This window comes from Cupressus sempervirens, chromosome 11 (genome assembly GCF_028749045.1).
Source record: "Cupressus sempervirens isolate cs-2001-9-10 chromosome 11, ASM2874904v1, whole genome shotgun sequence".
Taxonomy (NCBI): Eukaryota; Viridiplantae; Streptophyta; class Pinopsida; order Cupressales; family Cupressaceae; genus Cupressus; species Cupressus sempervirens.
Genome location: NC_143128.1, coordinates 761,824,906 through 761,846,934, shown reverse-complemented (window position 1 = coordinate 761,846,934; position 22,029 = coordinate 761,824,906). Strand labels below are relative to the sequence as shown.

The window sequence follows — 22,029 nt, the reverse complement described above, 5'->3', positions numbered from 1 at the left end:
TAATTGAAAAATTGCATTCAATTAATGTAATAGTATCCTTGCTTTGGCAGGAACTAGAAAGGAATGTCTTGTTCACATAATTATATCACATTATGATTATTAATATTTGCCTAAATAAATGTTTAGATTTTTACTTTCTTTCATAAATTCAAGAAATGTTGTTTTCTAACTGTCTACAAATTAGCCTAAATGAGTTTCTAATCCAATTAATATAAATTCTTATTGCCTTAAGAGAAACAACTTATAACTTACTTTTAAAAGCCAATAATGAAGGACATCACCCCTTAGAATTATATCTTACATGTATCTCTTGAGATTTAAACTTGGGTCTCTCAATTCTTTAGCCACTTAATAATCTCAAACACTTGAATATTTAAGAAATAATATTTTGAAAAATATAAGTGACTATAGATTTGAAATTAAATATCTATTGCTAAAAAAATTATTATTAAATGAAAAAAAATCAAATTTTTAGTTTGATGTACAATGAATACTAATAATAATGATATATGAAGAAAAATCAAGTTATTGAAATCAACAACTTGATAATTCATGACCATGATATGATTATTCTAGTATTAATCCATCCCTTTACTTGGTGAAGGCTTTGGAGATGGAATTATAACTCCAAGTGACAAATCACCACAATAAAGTACATTTGAAGGGATTGGTTTTTCTTTAAGAGGATTGGGATCTGGATCAAACACTCTCATGTAAAGCTCTTGTCCCAAATACCAATTCTCAAGTACCTCTGAACGAAGATTCCACATCCCTGGATTATCAATGAATAAATAGATAGAAGTCCATGAATTGTTCCCATATACCTGATTATGTATATATATATATATATATAGGTGATTAGTACTTATGTCAGTTCAATATATTTTATCATTTTTTTTATTTATAACCATACAATCAAATTTTTTTACTAGCCTTGACCTTTACCTGTGTTGTGGAGCGAACTACTGGATCATACAAATTATATGTTGCTCTTGAATTACTTGACCATGCTCCCAAACCAAACCTTTTCCATCAACATATTCAACATTATTAGATGTGGACGAATATGTTTTAGAAATGCTCCAAATTTATCTTCAAGGTAATTGAGAATTAGTTGAAAACTTTCTGTAGAAGGGATATGAGGGGTCATTAAAACACCTAAGCAATTAAAATAAATTCTAATTTACATATATTGTTGGTTGGCCATATAAAGTTATATTAGAATTTCGTAAGTTTATTTTTCAATTTAAAAGTTTTCTTGTAAAAGTATATCTAGATCAGAACTTTAAATTAGCTTGTGATCATTTACAAACAATATTTTAGAAAATTTCTTTTGAAATATATTATTAGTGTACATAAAAAAATTAAATATGTAAGTTTTTTAGACTTCTAAATCTTAGAAATGCATCCATTTCTTCAAATTCTACAAGGATGAGCTACCAAATCTTGACAATGTCTCACTTGTATTACACCATACAAATAGACCCTTGAGCTTTACATGAACCAAAAAATTTCATAAATTAAGCCATGACAAGTTAAATTTCTAATATGTTTTAAAACAACTATAAAAAAACTTTTCTTTACTTTTTTAGGTCCATACAAACACAATTGCCTCCAAATAGAGAGGACATGTAAAACTGTTTAAACATCTATAAAATGGCATGCAAAACCTAATAATATCATGATATAATAGATTGAAAAATATATAATTATCATAGCTTATTCTTAATATACTAAATGTTTAGGTTTTGGAGTTTCCCTCCCAAGAAAAGGAACTCTAGATTGTGCAAAAGTGTTGAAGAAGAGAGACTAGAAGTCCTTGTAAGAGTTGGGATCTAAGGATGAGGTAGCTAAAGGTCAAGTTAAAATTACCAATATTCTTTATGAAGGGAAGAGGAAGATCCTTCCCTCACCATCATGAGGTTAAACTAAATAGTGAGGAGATGGGTACATTCAATAAGTCCCTAGGTTAGATGGAGGTAAGAGATTCACCAGTGTAAGGAGCTCTGGGTGGTCTTGTTATGGTATGGGACCCTAGGAATGTCTCAATCTCCTCCTTAGAATTTTATAGGAATTAGATATGTGGATCAGTAAAGGCTATTAGATCTAATTTTTGGTACAAGATTTTTAATGTCTATGGTCCAATTAAAAATAGAGACAGGGCTAAGCTATGGATGAAACTAGACGAAAGTGTTAGTGCAGAATATGATGGTCTATCCATTCTTGGAGGGGATTTTAATGCAATCCTTCATCCCTTAGAGAAACGAGGTGGAAATTGTTATCTTTCTTGGGCATATCTTAGGTTAATAGGCTAGGTTTGATGGAAACATCATGCTTAAATAATACCTTTACTTGGAATAATAGAAGGAAATGTTTTAGCAATATTGCAAAAAGACTAGATAGGTTCCTAATTTATGGGGACTTGTCTTTTGTCCCTATTTCATTCCACTCTAAAGTAAGGCCAATATCAGGTTCTAATCACTATCCTATTGAGCTTAAGATTTTGGAGGATAAATGCCCCAACAATTGCCCTTTCAAATTAAAGAAAATGTGGCTTAAAGACAAAAATATTTCTCAATCTAATTAAACAATAGTGGGAAGAAATAGAAGTCTCAATTTCCAAACTATTCCAAGTGGTCAATAAGATAAAAGTAATCAAGCAAAAATTGAAGAAGTGGAATTCAAAATTCTTTGGGAATATCTTTGAGGATAAGTTCACTTTGGAGGAAAATTTGGCATCCTTGAATAATGAAGTTATGGAGCATGGAATGGTTGAAACTTACTTCCTTGAAGAAAATAAGTTCTTTCACCAATATGAAGAAGTTCTAGAGAAAGAAGAGCTCTTCTAGAGGCAAAAATTGAGAGAGGTGTAGCTAGAGGCAGAGGATAGTAATACTAAGTTTTTTTCATAATAGTTCCAAATAGAGAAGGACCATCAATCGAATCTCATCTATCGAAGGGATGGATAGTGACATAAAGAATTCTCTTAAGGAGATAAACTTGGAGGTAGCCTCTTACTAAAAATATATCTACAATAGTGGGGTTAGTTCTAATCTACTTGCCCAACAAGATGTACTTACCAAAATCCCAAAAATAGTCTCTAGGGAATAGAATAATATTCTTCTACAAAAGATATCTAACTTAGAAGTTGAATTAGCTCTTAAACAAATGAATCTAGATAAATCACTAGGACTAAATGAATTCATTACCTTCTTCTTTCTGAAATGATGGAACTTCATTGGAGATGATATTATGAAGGAAATGGAAGGAGTGAGGAATTCAGGAAAATTACTTCATAAAGTTAATAGCACTTTTACTATCCTTATCCCTAAAAAGGAAAATGTGGATTCATTTAATGATTTTAAACCCATTACTCTATGTAATACTTTGTATAAGCTCTTTACCAAGATTTTTTCCTCTAGGATCCATAAGATTCTATCTAGCCTCATTAGTGAGGGAAAAATATGTTTTGTCCCTAGAAGATCTATATATGATGGTATCATAATAGCTTAGGAAGTTATTCATTTTGTCCAGAATAATAGATCCCATAATATGCTCATTAAGTTGGACATTAGTAAGGCATATGACAGTGTAGATTTGCATTTTTTATGTAAATGTCTAGAAGCATATGACTTCTCAAAATAGTAGATATAATTAATCTTTGAATGTATCTCAACCCCAAAAATATGTATTCTAGTAAATAGCACATCGATTGGTTTTTTCAGTATTTCTTGGGGACTAAGATACAGGGACCCAATCACCCCATTCCTCTTTATTCTAATGGTAGATGCATTAGGAAGGTCAATATCTCAAGCCCGATCTATAGGGGATATTAAAAGTATCCTCGTAACCAGTGACCAAGATCCCACTACTCTTCTACATTTTGTAGATGATACCATGTTGTATGGGGAAATTTTGGTAGATGAGGATTTAGTTCTTAAAAGTATCTTGAAAAATTATGTTAAGGCGTTAGGGAAGGTGATTAACAACAATAAATCAAACATCTAATTCTTCTTTAATTATGATCTTATCATGAATAAATTGATATGTGCTATTCTTGAATTTAAAAAGTGCACTCTATCCTAAAAATATTTAGGCCTTGTCCTAAACTCTAGTCATGATGTATCAAAGCTTTGGGATCCTCTCATAGAAAAACTAAAATAGAAAATTGTTGGTTGGAAAGGAAAGTTGTTATCCTCAGTAGGCACGAAGACCATGATATCCTCAATCTTGTCAGATCATAACTCTCCTATATGGATCTTCCTAGTAGAAAACTAAGCGGCATAAATGGTTATCTTAGGTCTTTTTGTTTGGAAAGGAAGTGCAGAGAAAATAAATTTTTCCCTCATCTCTTGGGAACAAGTCTGCAGACCAAAAGAACTAGGAAGAGTAGGCATCAAAAAATTCAAACTTCAAGGGAAAGCTTTAGGAGCTAGGTTAATTTGGTGAATGATCGAATTCCCCAACCTAAAATGGTTCAAGACATTGACTCATAAAAACCTTTCATCCTCAGACCCAGTTAATTTTTTTAGAGAGACTAATCCTTTTAAAGGATCAAGGGTCTAGAACAACCTATTGAAATGCAAACACATTATACAAGATAATTACTCTTGGAATCTAGGGGATGGAATGGATGCTCTATTTTGTTTAGACTCATGGGGAGAAAATAAAGCCCTTGATCATTATCCTGCACTCCATCTATCCAAATCCTATTTGGTATAAAAATGGGGATCAAATATGAGAGACTAAGTGACTTTTGAGGAAAATGAGTTGAAATGGAAATGGAAAGATTTATATTCTAAGGATATTCCACTACAAGAAAAAAACTTCTCCAATCGATTCTTCATTCAAGGAAAATTTCCTTCAGAGGAGAGAAGGACTCTCTTATTTAGGCTAGCAGTAATAATGGAGAGTGCAATTCTAAACTAGGTCATAGATATTTAGAATCAATTCAAGGTTTTTCTAAGAGTATTCTTCCTCTTAAATTATGTTGGGATAAGTTCTACCTTCCTAAGGAAGGATTCTTTTCCTAGATAGTCCTTCACTAGAGTGCCCTCACTATAGAAAGACTACATAAGTTTGGATTTCAGGGTCCAATTAGATGCCCTTTATGTGAAGTTGAGGAAGAAGAAATGGATCATTTATTCATTCATTTCCTTTATTTAGTTAAATGTTGGGAATGGCTATGCTCTCAACTAGGTTGGCAGATGACCTTCCCTAGTTTCATCCTTAGTATGTTGATGCCTTGGCCTCTATTAAGATCTGATAATATTTTTTACAATCTTTGGATCTCCTCCCCTTCCATATTTCCTTGGGAAGTATTGAAGGAGAGGATCATAAGAATTTTTTAAGATAGAAGAATGTCAGTTAATCAACTTATTAACAAAATAGACATCTCAATTATTAAATGAACAAATAATAGGTTTCTAAATTCTAAGATCAAACAAGTTAGGATGACTTATTGGGTTTAAGAAGATTTGTGGATGATGGATCAGTCTAAAGATCCCATCCTTTCTGGGTAAAGGGGAAGTTGAAGGTAAATCCTTAAGGGATGAATGTGTATGGAAAATTCCAAAAAAAGGGCAATTCAAGCTAAAATTTGATGGAGCATCAAGAGGTAACCTAGGAAAAGATGGCATAGGATGCTTCTTTCACAATGAAAAAGGGAAGGAGATTGCCAATATAGAAAAACAAACTGGAGAGGTCAATAATAACCAGGCAGAAGTTTTTGCTTTAGTACAAGGCCTCTTGTCATGCAAATAGTTGGGAATAAATAAGTTAGAAATCAAAGGAGACTTGACTATTATTCTTTCTAGTTGTAGGCTAGATGTGAAGCTCTTAGAATCTCTAGAACTATGCAAATCCTTCAAAAAAAAACCACATTTATCAGGAAGGTAATAAGAGAGCAGAAGAGCTAGCTAATATGGGGATTGATAAATCCCTTCTAATGAATGAAATAAAGTATAGACTATCTTCACTTTAGTTATTATCATATAGAATAGATATAATAGATATATTTTCATATTTTTTATATCCTAAAAGGAATTTTGAATTATATTCCCTTTATTTAGTGATTGATCCCATAGCACGTGCTTAAATCTTTGTGTTATAGGAAAATATTGCCCATATGAAGGCATTAATTTCATATTTTTGTATCTTGGGAAATGTATCAAGATGTAACTTTGGAGAGAGGGTAGTGCTTATTAACTTCTAATGATGACAACTAGTACCTCGTAATTATTTCTCCTCCAAATTTTTCTATTAAAAAGGAAATTGATCAATGATTGTAGATTAGTGAAGGCTAAAGGTGGATACAATTCTGCGTATGCAAGGCAAGAAGTGACAAATAGAGGTGAATGAATTTGTCACCAAGGAAAGTCTAAGAGGCATATTATGTTATCAACATTCTCTAGTGATGGACATTGACATGTGGTTTCTTGAGGAAGAGTGCTTGGAGAATAGCAATAGGATGAGGGTAAACTCAAACATAACCTCTATGTTCCTAGCCCTTACAATGTTCTTTGAAAGGGATAGAGAGGTAATAAAAAAATTGTGTCATAATCTATTTCACAAGAATTATTTGGTAAACATGGACACTGTGCTGAAAAACATTGATTCAACTTGATGGCTCCACAAGCCAAGAATTCTAACAAAGTGGAGATTGGGGGTAAGTTGGCTCCAAAGTTCTCAATTTTAAGCATTGAGGATTGGGAAGCCTTCTGAGATAAGAAGGAAATGAGAGTGAGGATCTTGGATTTCCTTTTAGCCTTATTTCATGTTAAACTCCTCGATGATCCTAATTGGTATTCTAAATATCTAAAAGAGGATGGTGTAGAGGGCTATGGGGACATTCTAAACTATGCTAATGTTTTTGTTTGGACTCAAAAGATGAAGTGGATGACTCATACAAGGACAAGACCTAGGAAAAATGAAGATTAGGAAGTGTCAAAAGGAACTAATGATAGGCCAAGGATCAAAGGAAAAGGATTGCAAGGGTAAATTTCTATTGTTACGGAGTCTGATCAATCTCCAAGTGGGAGATTATTGTGATGTAGGGCCTAATCACACTTGATGGTTTATTCAGCATTATTTTCCTCGAGATTATTTATATAGGGGTTTGGAAGTAATTCCCTAGGTGCACTCTGCAATGCCCCAATGGGCATTTTCGCCAAGCCAAAAATCACCCTACTACTATAAAAGGCATCAGCTACTATTTTTCTACTGGACAACTAATTCTATCCCTAATTCTATAAGGGGAAAAATCTTGTATGAAATGGCTTAGGGTTAGGGATTTTGTAATGTATGGTGATATTGTAGCTTCTTGCAGTGGTATTGAGTTGTAAGGGATTGTTGATTGTAATCACTAGATAATAATAATATTGGACTTGTTGTTGGTGGACGTAGCCCATGGATTGGGTGAACCATGTTAAATCTTTGTGTCTTGTGTTCTCATCTAGACGGTTTATTATTTTTTGATATTGGTTATATTTTCATATAACTTTTATATCTATCCATAGTTGATCCTAACATAAAGGTCTGACATTAGACTGTAATAAGGAGAAAATCTAGATTCTTCTCCTAAGGCTAGAACCTTATTAAGTTTCTTTGTAGTAGGTAGTAGTTTAGTGTAAAAGAAAGGAATTAGTTAGTTTAGTAGTAATTGCATAAATGGTGTGTAAGTAAGAACTTGTCGAAGGATGTAATGTTATCTCTATTGAGAGAAGACGAGTTTTTTGCTTAAAGTTGATAGGTTTATACCATAATAGTTATTGTAAGTGTATCATATCTATGAAGAATATATATCAAAAAAATATAGTAATTGTGTTTCTCTATTGGAGTAGAATCATATTTATGAACTCCTTTCTTCCTTGGAATTGATATATTTCATTTCAAAATATATTCTTTGCAAGCATATCATTCTCTTTCTATATCTAGCTTATTTTTCTGGTTATGAATTCTTGTAGAGAAGAGTATGTTTCTATAATTTCTAAACCATAGATTAGAAGTTACCCATTTAAGGCTTTTGAATAAATTAAATTTGGAAAACTTGGACCTAAATCTTTAAGTTCTTGTGATCTTATGCTCTAAAGTGCTAATAATCGAGATTGAGAAGTAAATGACAGACTGAATTGATGAGATTATGTACACATTCTTAGATTTTCCTTCTAGTATTTGGATAAGGAATTATTCATGGATTCTAAATCTAGGTTAAAAGGTTTTTATGTGTTAGTCTATAATTTTTTCTATTTAGCCTCAAAATGTGAGAAATTCAACCTCTCTTCTATGACCCACCTCTTAAAATTGAATACGACTAAGTTTTTAAGTTTGCCAAGAATATATCCTAAAGTATTATTAGGTCGATCTTATGAAGTAAACAAATAGTCAATATAAAGGTGTAACATCAGGAGAATAAAAAAGGTCTCTAGTTGTATAAATAAGAGTGAACTTAGCCACCCCAACCCGCAAGGTTTCTCAAGATGAATACCATCATTAAGTTAAAGGACCCCCCTTCTCAAATAGCCTTTGATGAACCTATTTCTAGTATTCATCTTAGAGAAATCCTCCTGAATACACACTTTTAGTGGTACAAACAACGTTCAAAATCTTGAGCAAGGAATTCATAATGAACATTGATTGGTATAGGGTTCATAGTGACATTCCAGCTATGTTCCCGACTATGTCAAGTTTGATTGATATTGAAAAGGGTAGTTTGAATATGATGATTAGGCATTTTTTAAAACCAAAATATCTATGTAATTTGGAGAAAGTTTTGGCCAATATGAGATATGATCTCCTAATATGTAGACCATGCCACTATGACATTCCCTAGTATGGGTGACAGTTAGTTTCGCTATGCCTAATCATTTCCTCCTTTGTTTCCAACAAGGGTGACTAAATGATTCCCAATTATCCATAGGAATTTTTATTTCCTCTTATGTTTTTTTTGCATCTCAAGAGGACCCACATGAGAAATGGTTAGAGTAATATTTTTTTGAAGATCGTATTGGGGGTTGGGAGAATAAAATGGAAGTGAGTTTGGAATGTTTTCAACTTCCTCCACCATAAGAAGAGGAGGCCTCAAAGGTGGAGGATTCACCATCCCCATCTCAAATACCAATGGACTAGTCAAATACCCAATTGTTCTTTTATGGTGATAATTTAGGATGTATATATGTTGAAATGTTGAAATGTATTGATGTATTGGGACTGTCTGAATCCTGAATGAAGGTTTTTAAATTATTAATACACTTTATTTTGTCTATTTTAATTCTTTCTCATTTTAACTAAAATATCTATTGACTCCTTATTTTCTAACTCTTGGGATCTTAATGTCTTTATCAAGTTTTATATCTTTCTAAGGATTCTCTAACCTCTTAACAGGTAGTATAGAGTTTTTGTTGAAATTTTTCTTGGTTTATTCAAGTCACATGTAAGGATGTGTGATCTAAGAAATTAAGGATTTTTTTGTGAAGTTTTGTTCCATTTATATATTGTTATCCATCGATCTTTGTAAAGGACAATACTAAAGGACAGGCACCCAACTCTATTCTCTAAATGTCCCATGAGTTGAGTTGTAGTACTACTTTTTCTATTAATATATGGCTTCAGCCTCTTGGTTATAAAAAATACTACATTTATCAAATGTTTACTATAAATCAAAATCATATAAAACATAAAAGTAAAGTGTGCACATAAATTCAACATAGATAAAAGTATGTCAAGCATAAAGATATTATTTTATAATAAATTGGTAAACATATTTGCGTTGTAACTTATATCTTATAACTAGCTATTTAATATAGTCAAAAACAAAACAAAACAAAAAATCATAGCAAAGAGTGAGATACATACTCATTCCAACATGTATAAAAGGTGTGCAAAATCTAGTATGTTCTTATACGTTGATCTTGTCTAATATATTGGATGTTTATATAGTTAAAAGTATATGGAAAAGAAGAATAGAGTGCATACCCAACAACATAGAATCCATAGCCATTGAGGTGCCATGTTTGGACATTGGGGCCATCATTTTGCAAGACAATTTCCATCCAAGTCTTTTGATTTCTTGAGATAATTGAAGTATTCATCTTCCAACTGGGTTGCCAGCCAATAATGGAAAGTCATCTAAAACATACACCCCCTTTCCATTGAAGAAATAGTCAGCCAACTTCAAAGGAGTGGTAGTCATCAAATAAGAGATACCATTGATGGTATATCGACGTGATCCATTAATATTGGCCATCCCATGATGGAGTATTATTGTTTTATTAATTGCAACATTTGTCACATTAAATTTCCCACCTAAATATAAATGAAAGATTTGAATGACTTCTATGAGATTAAGTAGACTTTAAGACCAAAAAGAAAAGAGAAACATAGATTCCAACTCGATGGCTCCACAAGCCAAGAATTATGCCAAAGTGGAGACTGGGGGTAAGCTGGCTCCAAAGTTCTCAATTTTAAGCATTGAGGATTGGGAAGCCTTTTCAGATAAGACAAAAATGAGAGTGAGGAGCTTAGATTTCCTTTTAACCTTATTTCATTTTAAACTCCTAGATGATCCTAATTGGTATTCTAAATATATGAAAGAGGAGGGTGTAGAGGGCTACAAGGACATTCTAAACTATGCCAATATTTTTTGTTTGGACTAGAAAGATGAAGTGGATGACTCATAAGAGGATAAGAGCCTAGGAAAAATGAAGATTAAGAAGCATGAAAGGGAACTGACTACAAGCCAAAGCTCCAAGGAAAAAGATCACAAGGGTAAATTTTTATTGTTGTGGAGTCTTGTCAGTCTCCAAGTGGGAGATTGTTGTGATGTGGAGCCTAATTAGACTCAGTGGTTTATTTGGCATGATTTTCCCCCAAATTATTTCATAAGGGTTTGGGAGCAATGCTCTAGGTGCACTCTAAAATTCCCTAGTGGACATTTTTGGGGGTAGCACCCTCGAAGCCAAAAATGACCCTACTATTGTAAAGGGCATCGGCTACTAGTTTTCTATTAGACGACTAATTCTAGCCCTAATTCTGTAAGTGGCAAAGCTTGTATAAAATGGCTTATGGTTAGGGATTTCATAATGTATGGTGATATTATAGCTTCTTGTAGTGGTATTGAGTTGTAAGGGATTGTGGATTGTAATCACTAGATAATAATAATATTGAACTTGTTGTTGGTGGATGTAGCCCAAGGATTGGGTGAACCATGTTAAATCTTTGTGTCTTGTGTTCTCATCTATGTGCTTTATTATTTTCTCATATTGATTATATTTGCATGTAACTGTTATATTTTTCCATGGTTGATCCTAACATAAAGGGATGGCATAAGACTATAGTAAGGAGAAAATCTAGATTCTTCTCCTAAGGATGGAACCTTTTTAAGTTTTTTGTAATCTACAAAATACCGCCTTGTTTTGGTCTAATTTTAAGAAGTAGTAGGTAGTAGTTTAGTGTAAAAGAAAGACATTAGTTAGTTTAGTAGTAATTTCATAAATGGTGTGTAAGTAAGAACTTGTCAAAGGATGTAATGTTATCTCTATTGAGAGAAGACTGGTGTTTTGCTTAAAGTTGATAAGTTTATACCATAATACTTATAATAAGTGTATCATCTCTATGAAGAATATATATCAAAAAAATATAGTATTTGTGTTTCTCTATTTGAGTAGAATCATATTTATGAACTCCTTTCTTCCTTTTAATTGATATAATTGATTTCAAAATGTATTCTTTGCAAGCATATCATTATCTTTCTATATTCAACTTATTTTTCTGGTTATGGATTCTTGCAGAGAAGAATATGTTTCTATAATTTCTAAAGCATAGATTTGAAGTCTCACATGTAAGGCTTTTGAATAAATTAAATTTGGAAAACTTGGACCTAAATATTTAAGTTCTTGTGATCTTATGCTCTAAAGTGCTAATAATCAAGGTTGAGAAGAAAATGACAGACTGAATTGATGAGATTATATACATGTTCTCATATTTTCTTTCTGGTATTTGGATAAGGGATTCTTTGTGGATTTTAAATCTAGGTTAATTTTTTTTTATGTTTTAGTCTATATTTTTTCCTCTATAGCCTCAAAATGTGAGAAAATCAACCTCTCTTCTATGACCTACCTCTTAAAATTTGAATGCTGCTAAGTTGCTAGACTTGCCAAGAATGTCTCCCAAAGTATTCTTAGGTCAATCTTATGAAGGAAACCAATAGTCAATAGGAAGGTGTAAAGTAAGGAGAATAAAAAAGGTCTCTAGCAATATAAATAAGAGGGAACCTAGCCACCCCAACCCACAGGGTTTCTCAAGATGAATACCATCATTAATGATGCAGGAGCATCAAGATGGGATTTTGGTGGTGTGATACTTTTCATTTTTAGGGATTTTTTGGAGACACATTGGAGAACCTTTCCTCATGATTGCATAGAGATTGGATGGATTGAGTTGAAGTTTGAGCAGTTTTTACCTTGTTGTTGGAACTATATTTTTTTGGTTTCTGGGTGCCTATTTCAGGCCACATAACTAATTATCCTTAATGAATGAGAGGCTGCACACTTCAAGGATTGAAGAGGTCCTAGATTAATATCTATGGTCCAAGGAGAAAGTTCTAATTGATTATAAGTTGGGAGATCTCACAATTCTCCTATAGTATCAATTTCTAGCAGTTTGTGCGATGAGTTGTTATATGTGAGTTTTAGGATGGATGCATAGATATTCTTAAGGAATCAGTCACTTTAAAGGGGTTGTATTGGACCTAAATTTATACCTTCATTTTGAAGCACAAGTTCTAATTCAATCAAAGCTATGAGATATCATGATTTTTCTCGAATATCAATTTCTGGACATTCAATTGTTGTTGGAGGCTGACTTTTGGCATTTAATTTATGTATGGGTATTTAATTTGTGTTGTGCCTAAAATTTGGCTTCATTGGGTATAATTAGAAAGTCTTGTGGAGTCTTTTAGTCATTTATTCATAGAGTGATTCATTCAGAGGAGTGAGTGTGGAGAGTAGCTGGAGAGCGAGTTTTCCTAAGTCTATGAACAGAGTGTCGAATGTGAGGTAGTTTAGCAGGATTGTGATTTAGTCAGGATGGAATGAAGGATAGATGTGAATTTGAAGAGCTAGAGTTGCAGCTTAGGAACTAGAGGATCTCTTGGTGGACCTGAGGGTACAAGTGTAGAATCTTCTTGGTATTCTTATCCAGTTGTGTATCTGGACTAGCTGAGATAAGTTTCGTCAGTTGGATCTTGTTGGATCTTGCAGAACTGATTTTGTAATTGATTTTTGTATTTGGACCTAACCTAGAAGACCTTATAGCCAAGCATATTGCATGTAATCAGATATATTTTATGAACAAATTATTGTAATTTGGTATCAAATCTTGCATTTTTTCTTTTTGCTATTGTTTATCTTCTGTTGTGTGGTTATTTGTTGGGGGCTAGGACATTTCCTTTGGGGATTCTCCTACCTTGCATTGCATCAGATGGTATGAAAGCAAGGGTTGTTCTTGAATGTTTTGACAAATCACCGAAGTTGAGGCAGTTTGCACCAGGACTTGGGTTGGGGATGTTGATCTGAATTGATCTTGATCTAGTTTTGGATTTTCTTTCTAGAGTCCTAGATCTCTTAGTTGTGAGGTGGCAGATCATGGTTCTAACTTGCAAATGTAGAGGTCTTGTAAATAGATCAATATATGTGTAGATGGAAGACTAATCTTGTTAAGGCATGATCGTAGAGTGTTTGTGGATTACAGATCCGTGGTCTTGGACTTGTGATGTGGTCCTTAATTGTTCATGTGAGGTGGTAGGTTGCGATCTGACTTGCAAACAATTCAAGGTTGTCACAAGGAGTGTGGAAAGAATTTTTTGTAGAGGGTTTATGAAGATCTTGGGAGATAGATCTAAGAGGATTAGACCCTAGGATGATTGTGAATCTTCATGATATAGTGGAGAGGATATTTTCTAAGATGTCTACTTGATTTGAAGCTAGTTTGGTTGATCAAGCTAAGGAGGAGATTGCTCAGTTTGAAACTAGTTCAAATGATCAAGATAAGGACAAGAAAAGGAATGCATTTCGTAGATGTTTTTGGAGTTGGAGTTTACTAATCTGGAGGAAAGTTTTTTGGCTAGTTAAGAGACTTTTCATGAGAGAAGATGGCATAGCAAGGTTGAGGTGGAAGACGTTGGTTTTGCTTATCAGTTTGTGGAGTCTGATACAGAACTTGTAGAGAAGCTGAAAGTTGTTGTTAAAGATATTCCAAACCTTGTTGATGCTGGGATAGACATTGGTTTTCATGATCAATTGGTTGGATCTAACATGGAAATTATAGAGCACTTGGTCATGGATGATCTAGTTGTTGTTGGTGGTCAGTTATGTATTGCAAAGCATCTTGTTGTGAGCAATGAGATTGCTAGTATTATGAGTTTGGCATGTGTTGATGGAGATCTACATATTTTCGCTGATATGAAGTTTTTTACTGTTGATGTGCAGTTTGTTGTTTCTAGTGTGGATTCACTAGTTGTTGATATGGATGAGGGATTATTGTTGAAGCATTATGTTCAATTTGTTCTTGGGTGTGAGCATGCTGATTGGGTTGCTGATATGTATTTGATTATGATGTTTTAGTGGATGGAGTATAGATGGTGGATTTTCAAATTTTTTCTATTGCCTTTGATGAAGTGGAAGCCTTTGGTAAAGATGAAGTTGGTTGCAAATCTTTTTTTGGCATCAAAGTATGGGACATACTTTTCTATTTACCTGGGGAGTCTGATGCAAGAGCATTGAGATGGTATTTTAGTGGTGTGTAGCTTTTCATATTTAGGGATTTGTTGGAGAAACATTAGATGACCTTTCCTCATGATTGCATAGAGATTGGATGGATTGAGTTGAAATTTGAGTAGTTTTTACCTTGTTGTTGGAGCTATGTTTTTCTTGTTTCTGGATGCTTGTTTCAAGCCATATAACTAATTATCCTTAATGAATGAGAGGTTGCATACTTCAAGGATTGAAAAGAGCTTAGAGTAATATCTATGGTCCAAGGTACAAGTTCTAATTCATAATAAGTTGAGAGATATGGTAATTCTCCTATAGTATCAATTTCTGGCAATTTGCTCGATGGGTTGTTGTACATGACTTCCAGGATGGATGCGTAGGTATTCTTAAGGAATCAACATTTTCATCTTTAAGGACTTGTAGTGGACCTAAATTTTTACCTTTAGTTTGAAGCACAAGTTCTAATTCAATTGGAGCTATGAGATATTATGATTTTGTTCGGATATCGATTTCTAGATATTTAATTGTTGTTGGATCCAACTTTTGACATTTAATTTATGTATGGGTATTTTATTTGTGTTGTGGCTTAGTTGGATATAAGTAGAGGATCTTATGGAGTCTTTTAGTCATTCATTCATGGATTTATTCATTTAGAGGAGGAGGAGTGAGTGTGGAGAGTAGTTGGAGAGCGAGTTTTCATGAGTCTGTGAATAGAGTGTCGAATGTGAGGCAGTTTACAACAGGATTGTGATTCAATTGGGATGGAATGAAGGATAGATGTGAATTTGAAGAGCTGGAGCTTCGGCTTAGGAACTAGAGGATCTCTTGGTGGACTTGAGGGTACAAGTGTGGAATCTTCTTGGTATTCTTATCCAGTTGTGTATCTGGACTAGTTGAGATTGGTTTTGTAAGTTGGATCTTGTTGGATCTTGAAAAACTAATTTTGTAATTGTTGTTTGTATTTGGCCCTAACCGGGAAGGCCTTATAGCTGGGCTTATTGCATGTAATCAGTTATATTTTGTGAACAAATTATTGTAATTTGGTATCAGATCTTGCATTGTTGCTTCTTGATGTTGTTTATCTTCCACTGTGTGGTTATTTGTTGGGCACTAGGACATCTCCTTTGGGGATTCTCCTACCTTGTGCTGCATCAATTAAGTTAAAGGGGGCCCCTTGAACCTATTTTTGGCATTCATCTTAGAGAAGTCCTCTTGAATATGCACTTTTAGTGGTACAGACAGTGTTCAAAATCTTGGGCAAGGAATTTATAATGAACATTGACTGGTATAGGGTTCATAGTGACATTCTAGTTATGTTCCCGACTATGTCAAGTCTAATTGATATTGAAAAGGATAGTTTGAATACGATGATTAGACATTTTTTAAAACCAGAATATCTAGGTAATTTAGAGAAAGTTTTGGCCAATATGAGAGATGATCTCCTAATATGTAGACCATGCCACTATGACATTCCCCAGTATGGGCGGCGGGTAATTTCACTATACCTGATCATTTCCTCCTTTGATCCAACAAGGGTGATTGAATGGTTCCCAATTATTCATAGGAATGTTTATTTCCTTCTGTGTTTTTTGCATGTCAAGAGGACTCACATGAGAAACTGGTTAGAGTAATATGTCTCTCAAGATCATATTGGGGCTTGGGAGAACAAAAAGGAAGTGATTTTGGAATGTTTGGAACTTCCTCCACCAGAAGAAGAGGAGACCTTAGAGGTGGAGGATTCACCATCCCCATCTCAAATACCAATGGACTAGTCAAATTCCCATTTGTTCTTTTATGGTGATAATTTAGGATGTATATATGTTGAAATGTTGAAATGAATGGATGTATTGGGACTATCTAAATCCTGAATGAGGGTTTTTTAATTATTAATACACTTTGTTTTGTCTATTTTAATTCTTTCTCATTTTAACAAAAATATATGTTGAGGTCTTACTGTCTAACTTTTAGGATCTTAATACCTTTATCAAGTTTTATATATTTCTATGGATTCTCTAACCTCCTAACAAGTAGTGTAGAGTTTTGTTGAAATTTTTCTATGTTGACTCTAGTCACACATAAGGATGGGCGATCTAAGGAATTAATGAATCTTTCCCGAAGTTTTATTCTATTTATATATTATTATCCATTGGTCTTTGAAAATGGCAATACTAAAGGATTATAATCCAACTTTGTCCTATCAGTGCTCCATAAGTTAGATCGCATTACTACTTTTTCTATTACTATATGGCTTCTGCCTTTTGTTTATCAGAAGAAAAAAATATCAAATGTTTAATATAAATCAAAATCATTTAAAACATAAAGTAAAGCATGCACCTAAATTCAACATAGATAAAAGTATGTAAAGATATCATTTTATAATAAATTGGTAAACATGTTGTAACTTATGTCTTATAAATGAATGTTTAATATAGTAAAAGATCATATTAAAATAAAGAGCAGAATACATACTCATTCCAACATGCATAAAAGGTGTGCAAAATCTAGTGTGTTCTTATACATTCAAGAATATAAATTTATTTTATCTTGTCTAATATATTGGATGTTTATATAGTTAAAATTATATGGAAAAAAAGAGTAGAGTACATACCCAACAACATAGAATCCATAGCCATTGAGGTGCCATGTTTGGACATTGGGGCCTTCATTTTGAAACACAATTTCCATCCACGTCTTTTGATTTCCTGAGATAACTGAAGTATTCATCTCTCCACCTGGGTTGCCAGCCGATAATGGAAAGTCGTCTAAAACATACACCCCCTCTCCGTTGAAAAAATAGTCAGCCAACTTCAGAGGAGTGGTAGGCGTCAAATAAGAGATACCATTGACGGTATATCGACGTGTTCCGTTAATATTGGCCATCCCATGATGTAGTATTACTGTTTTATTAATTGCAACATTTGTCACATTAAATGTCCCTTGTGGATTTGGACGGGCTGCACCAGTTGTCATGTTCCACCTAAATATAAATGAAAGATTTGAATGCCTTCTATGAGATTAAATAGTCTTTAAGACCAAAAAGAAAAGAGATAAAAATGTTGAATAGATAAGTATTTAATATGAAAAAGAAAAGAGATAAAACTATTGAATTGATAAGTATTAATAATTGCATGCTTCATAATACATATAAGTGTTTGTGAATGATTTTATGATAATCTTGGGAAGTGTCTCTGCCAATATTTGAGATTATATTTGTAATAAGTATTGGATAAGATGATTTTTCAATGGAGTGAGACTTACTTAATAGATTTGGCTTGATAGATAGAGTAATTGTAATTGGAGTCATCAGGTCCGAGGGGCAAGGATCCACTTGCAAGGGTAGTTGAGCTGTCATAGTGAAACACTGCCACACCTGTATCAATTGGCTCCTTTACAAATAGAGCACTTGCAACTATGTAATAATCACTGATATCTTGATCTGCCGTCACCAATACAGAATATGATTGACCTACGTGGACATCTAGCGAGTCATAGAATGTTTGTGCCACATAAGATCCTTCTGTTTCCACAAGAAATAGCTGATGACCTTGTATTCTAAAATTTAAAGAAGTGGCTATTCCAACATTGGAGATCCTAAATCGATATGTGCTTCCTGCAACACCCACATGGAATGGATTAAAATATTTCTTAAAATAGTAAAAATTAAATATGATACAATACACTCATTTAGAAATATGAAACATATGTTGTGAAAGTTAAATAGAGATCATGGTGCACTTTTCAATTGTCTTAGCATTGAAACATCTATTGGCAATGAGTATGTGACTAGGTCATATAATTTCAATGTTATTTCTAAGAGTAAAAATGCAAGGGAATGTTAACTTCCAATTTATGGATAGAAGGACAACTTGTCAATAGAGTTCTAGGATAGATTTGGAGAACAGTATACAAATATGATTTATGGATAGTAAAAAGGATTTGTAAATAGAGTTTAAGGTTATGTTTGGATCATAATAGATAAGCATGAAGTATTAGCCATTGGTCTATTGACACGTAATCTTTATGATAGATATTGACTTGTACATAAGAATGTTATTCAAAGGTGTGCATCTATGTATTAAATTTCTATTAAACAAATAAATGGGATGTACTTTATTTCTTCCATTATGATTAAATTGTGCACTAACAACACTTGAGGTACAAGGTCTGATTCTCACTAAAACAGAAGTTTTGATGAGATGTGAAGAAAGAAAGAGTTTGACATTACTTATTATCTTTTATGTAAAACATTTAAAAGTACTTAGAATCAAGATTGTGATTGCTTTCATTAAAGATCATGTAAATTAGAATTGACATATTGTAATAGAAAATGTTTAAAGAAATAATTTTCCCTCAAAAGATTAAAGAAATTATCCATGTCTTTATAAATTGAGTACATATTAAAACAATTAGATTGTATTGGATTATTCTTATATTAATTAGATCTTTGAAAGTAATATTCTCTAGATTATATATTTTACAAATATTAAAAAAAAAATTAAAAGAGATTCATTACCTTAATAAAAAGAGAAGATAAAATCTCATATCAAATTCCAATAAGTATTTGTATCAACTCAACAAAATGTTTGCTCACTACTTACCTTTTGTCACTGTAAAACTCTCGAAAATTCCATTCATTCCAAAGACATAAGGAGCTTTTCCATTGATCAAGATCCCATCTGGAGCAGGGAGCTCGCTGCCTTGGTCTAAAACTTTTCTTAGTTCCTGCATTGATTAATTAATTAATGTCATAATTAGCAAACTATAAAGAGACAACTCAAAGGAAGGCAATTTGTAAGATCTCATATCACCTTATGGCTCTTGGTATACCAGTCACCAATGAGAACAATGAAGTCATCTGCAGGAGGAGGAAAGGGAACGTTAATGACTATACGATTGTTAACTTTGATGGCACCAAACCCTCCTGCAGCTTTTTGGAACCTTGTGGAAGGAGAGTAATAGAAGCTCCCAATTTGGTCCTTGGGCTCAAAGTAGGCATATGTCCAATTGGTCCCTGGTTGTATGGGACAATTTGTCCCTGATACTCCGTCCTCCCATGAATTCAATCTTTGTTGTATCCCATTCCTGAATTAATGCATACACTTTTCTTCTTTTAGCTCAAGGAAAAACAGCAAATTGGTAATCTTCATTGTTGCAAATAGAAGTTTTATGAATACCATGTTATGAGAAAAGGCTCATCAAGGTTGTTGAAGATGTTCACAAAGATGTTATCGTTGGTGGTTGCATTGATGACTGGACCAGGAAACATTCCATTAATGGTAATTATCTGCATTCAAACAGATGACAAATATAAAAATTCAAATACTCATCAGATGTAGATGACTCTCAATTAAAGTAGTTTCAATTTAACATGTTGATTCTGATATCTAAATTTTGTAAATTTAATATCTAATTATCTTCATGACCATGCATAATACATTTAAAAATTCAAATACCCATCAATCGTTGACTCTCAATCATTTAGCTATTCAATATTTAAAGAAGTTTAAGACTTTTATTATTTTATCACAAACAGTTAACAATTCTATCAATCAGATAAAATAAAATGAGCCTAACAATAAATATAGTCTCTATGAAACGTGATGAAATATAATAATTCATATGTCCATCAGTGTTTTATTCTAGACTAGATCAATAAGTTTCAACTGAAGATGACTATTCTGACATCAAATAGTTAAATTATTTATCTGCAACTCACGATACATATAAATATTCAAATACTTATCAAGAAGTTTCAACTGAGACGCTTATTCTGATATCAAATGGTTTAACTGTTTTATATAAAACAAAATGAACCAATAACAAATATGGATTAGGCATCACATACGATACATTATAAAATTTCAGATATCCATCAGTCTTGACTCTCAATCAAAGAAGCTTTAATCTAGAAGCTGACTCTCATATCAAATAACATAAACTTGGTTTTTGGTTGACTCCACATTAATCTATAATACAAATAAATGTTTTAGAGTACCCATCAATTGTTGACTCTCAATCAAAGACGTTTCAACTTATGATATTTACTCTGATATCAAATCGCTAAATAACTCTTATCAATTTGATATAAAATAATATGACCCAATAAAGAATATAGATTCTACATCACACATAACCAAAAAAAAATGAGAAACATGATACCCATAAATCTTTGACTTCCAATCAAATAAATTCCAATCTAAAATGCTTATTTCAATATGAAATAGCTAAACATTTTTTTTTTTTTAAATTGATATCAAATAAAATGAACCGACAACAAACATAAAACCTCTTGTCTACATAAAATGGAAAGAAATAGAAATTTACAGGTTGAGTCTGGCCTAGTGGATTGATTGTTGAGTCATAGCTGACAACCCACTCAAGATATATATCAGTTGAAAGAGTCGCTTGGAACACAAGAACAAGAGAAGCGAGTACAAGCATCCATTTGCAGATAATCATTCTTTGGAAGCCTTCAATTTCTTTGTGTGGGTGAAGAACTGCTATTTTCACCAGCAATCTGATGATCCCCACGCGTCTTGCAAGTCATGTAACATTTCTTTTGGGGATTAAAAAGAGCAATGGCCGGGCTTACCGAGGAGAGAGATTTAGAGTTCTCCGCCGAGGCAAAAAGAAATTCAATTTAGTTGGCCATCTTCTTATTGGAATTAACTTGCAGATTGATTTAAATTAATGTGCCAGATAACATTTGCGAGGAAATGAAATCAACAATGCCCTTCAACGAATCTTATATCTTCTAAATGTCTTTGTCATATCAGCCACTCAAATCAGGCCAAATTTTCAACGGATGCTCTACTACAATAGTTTCAAACTTTGTGTTTTCCTCGGAGACGACTATGTTGTTCATCATTTCCCATTAAATAATAATACTAAATATTAACCCTGATATTTTCATATAAAGGTTTTTTTTTAATGTAAAAAAATCAAATATAAGATAAATCTATGTTCTCTTAGGGTCCGTTTGGCTCCGTTTGGCTGCGGGAATAGGAATAGCTATTCTGGAATACTTATTTTGAAATAGAAAATGGGGCTAGGTATTCCTGTTCTCTGTTTGGTTCAGCCAATATTTGATGGGGAATTCATGGACCCCAAAATTTATGTTTTCTAAAATAAATAAAAATGGAATAGGAATATGTATTCCAATAACACCTATTTGGGTGGAATTGCAAAACCCTATTTTTGGGTCAAAATTGGAATACGTATTCTTATTTTACCTCATATTCCAATTCCAATTTGATGCATCCAA

At 32.9% G+C, this 22,029-nt stretch overlaps 1 protein-coding gene across 1 annotated transcript; it reads right to left on the bottom strand.

Moving 5' to 3' along the window:
• Positions 1–419: 419 nt before the first annotated feature.
• Positions 420–21,293, bottom strand: LOC149531839 (monocopper oxidase-like protein SKU5). The gene is made up of 8 exons (XM_089809181.1): positions 21,090–21,293; positions 19,940–20,049; positions 19,574–19,847; positions 19,364–19,487; positions 18,024–18,375; positions 17,374–17,742; positions 946–1,024; positions 420–824 (listed from the first exon to the last, which is right to left on the bottom strand). Exons 1-8 carry the CDS (start codon positions 21,222–21,224, stop codon positions 579–581), a joined length of 1,689 nt encoding a protein of 562 aa, XP_089665307.1. The 5' UTR covers positions 21,225–21,293; the 3' UTR covers positions 420–578.
• Between the last annotated feature and the right edge of the window lie 736 nt (positions 21,294–22,029).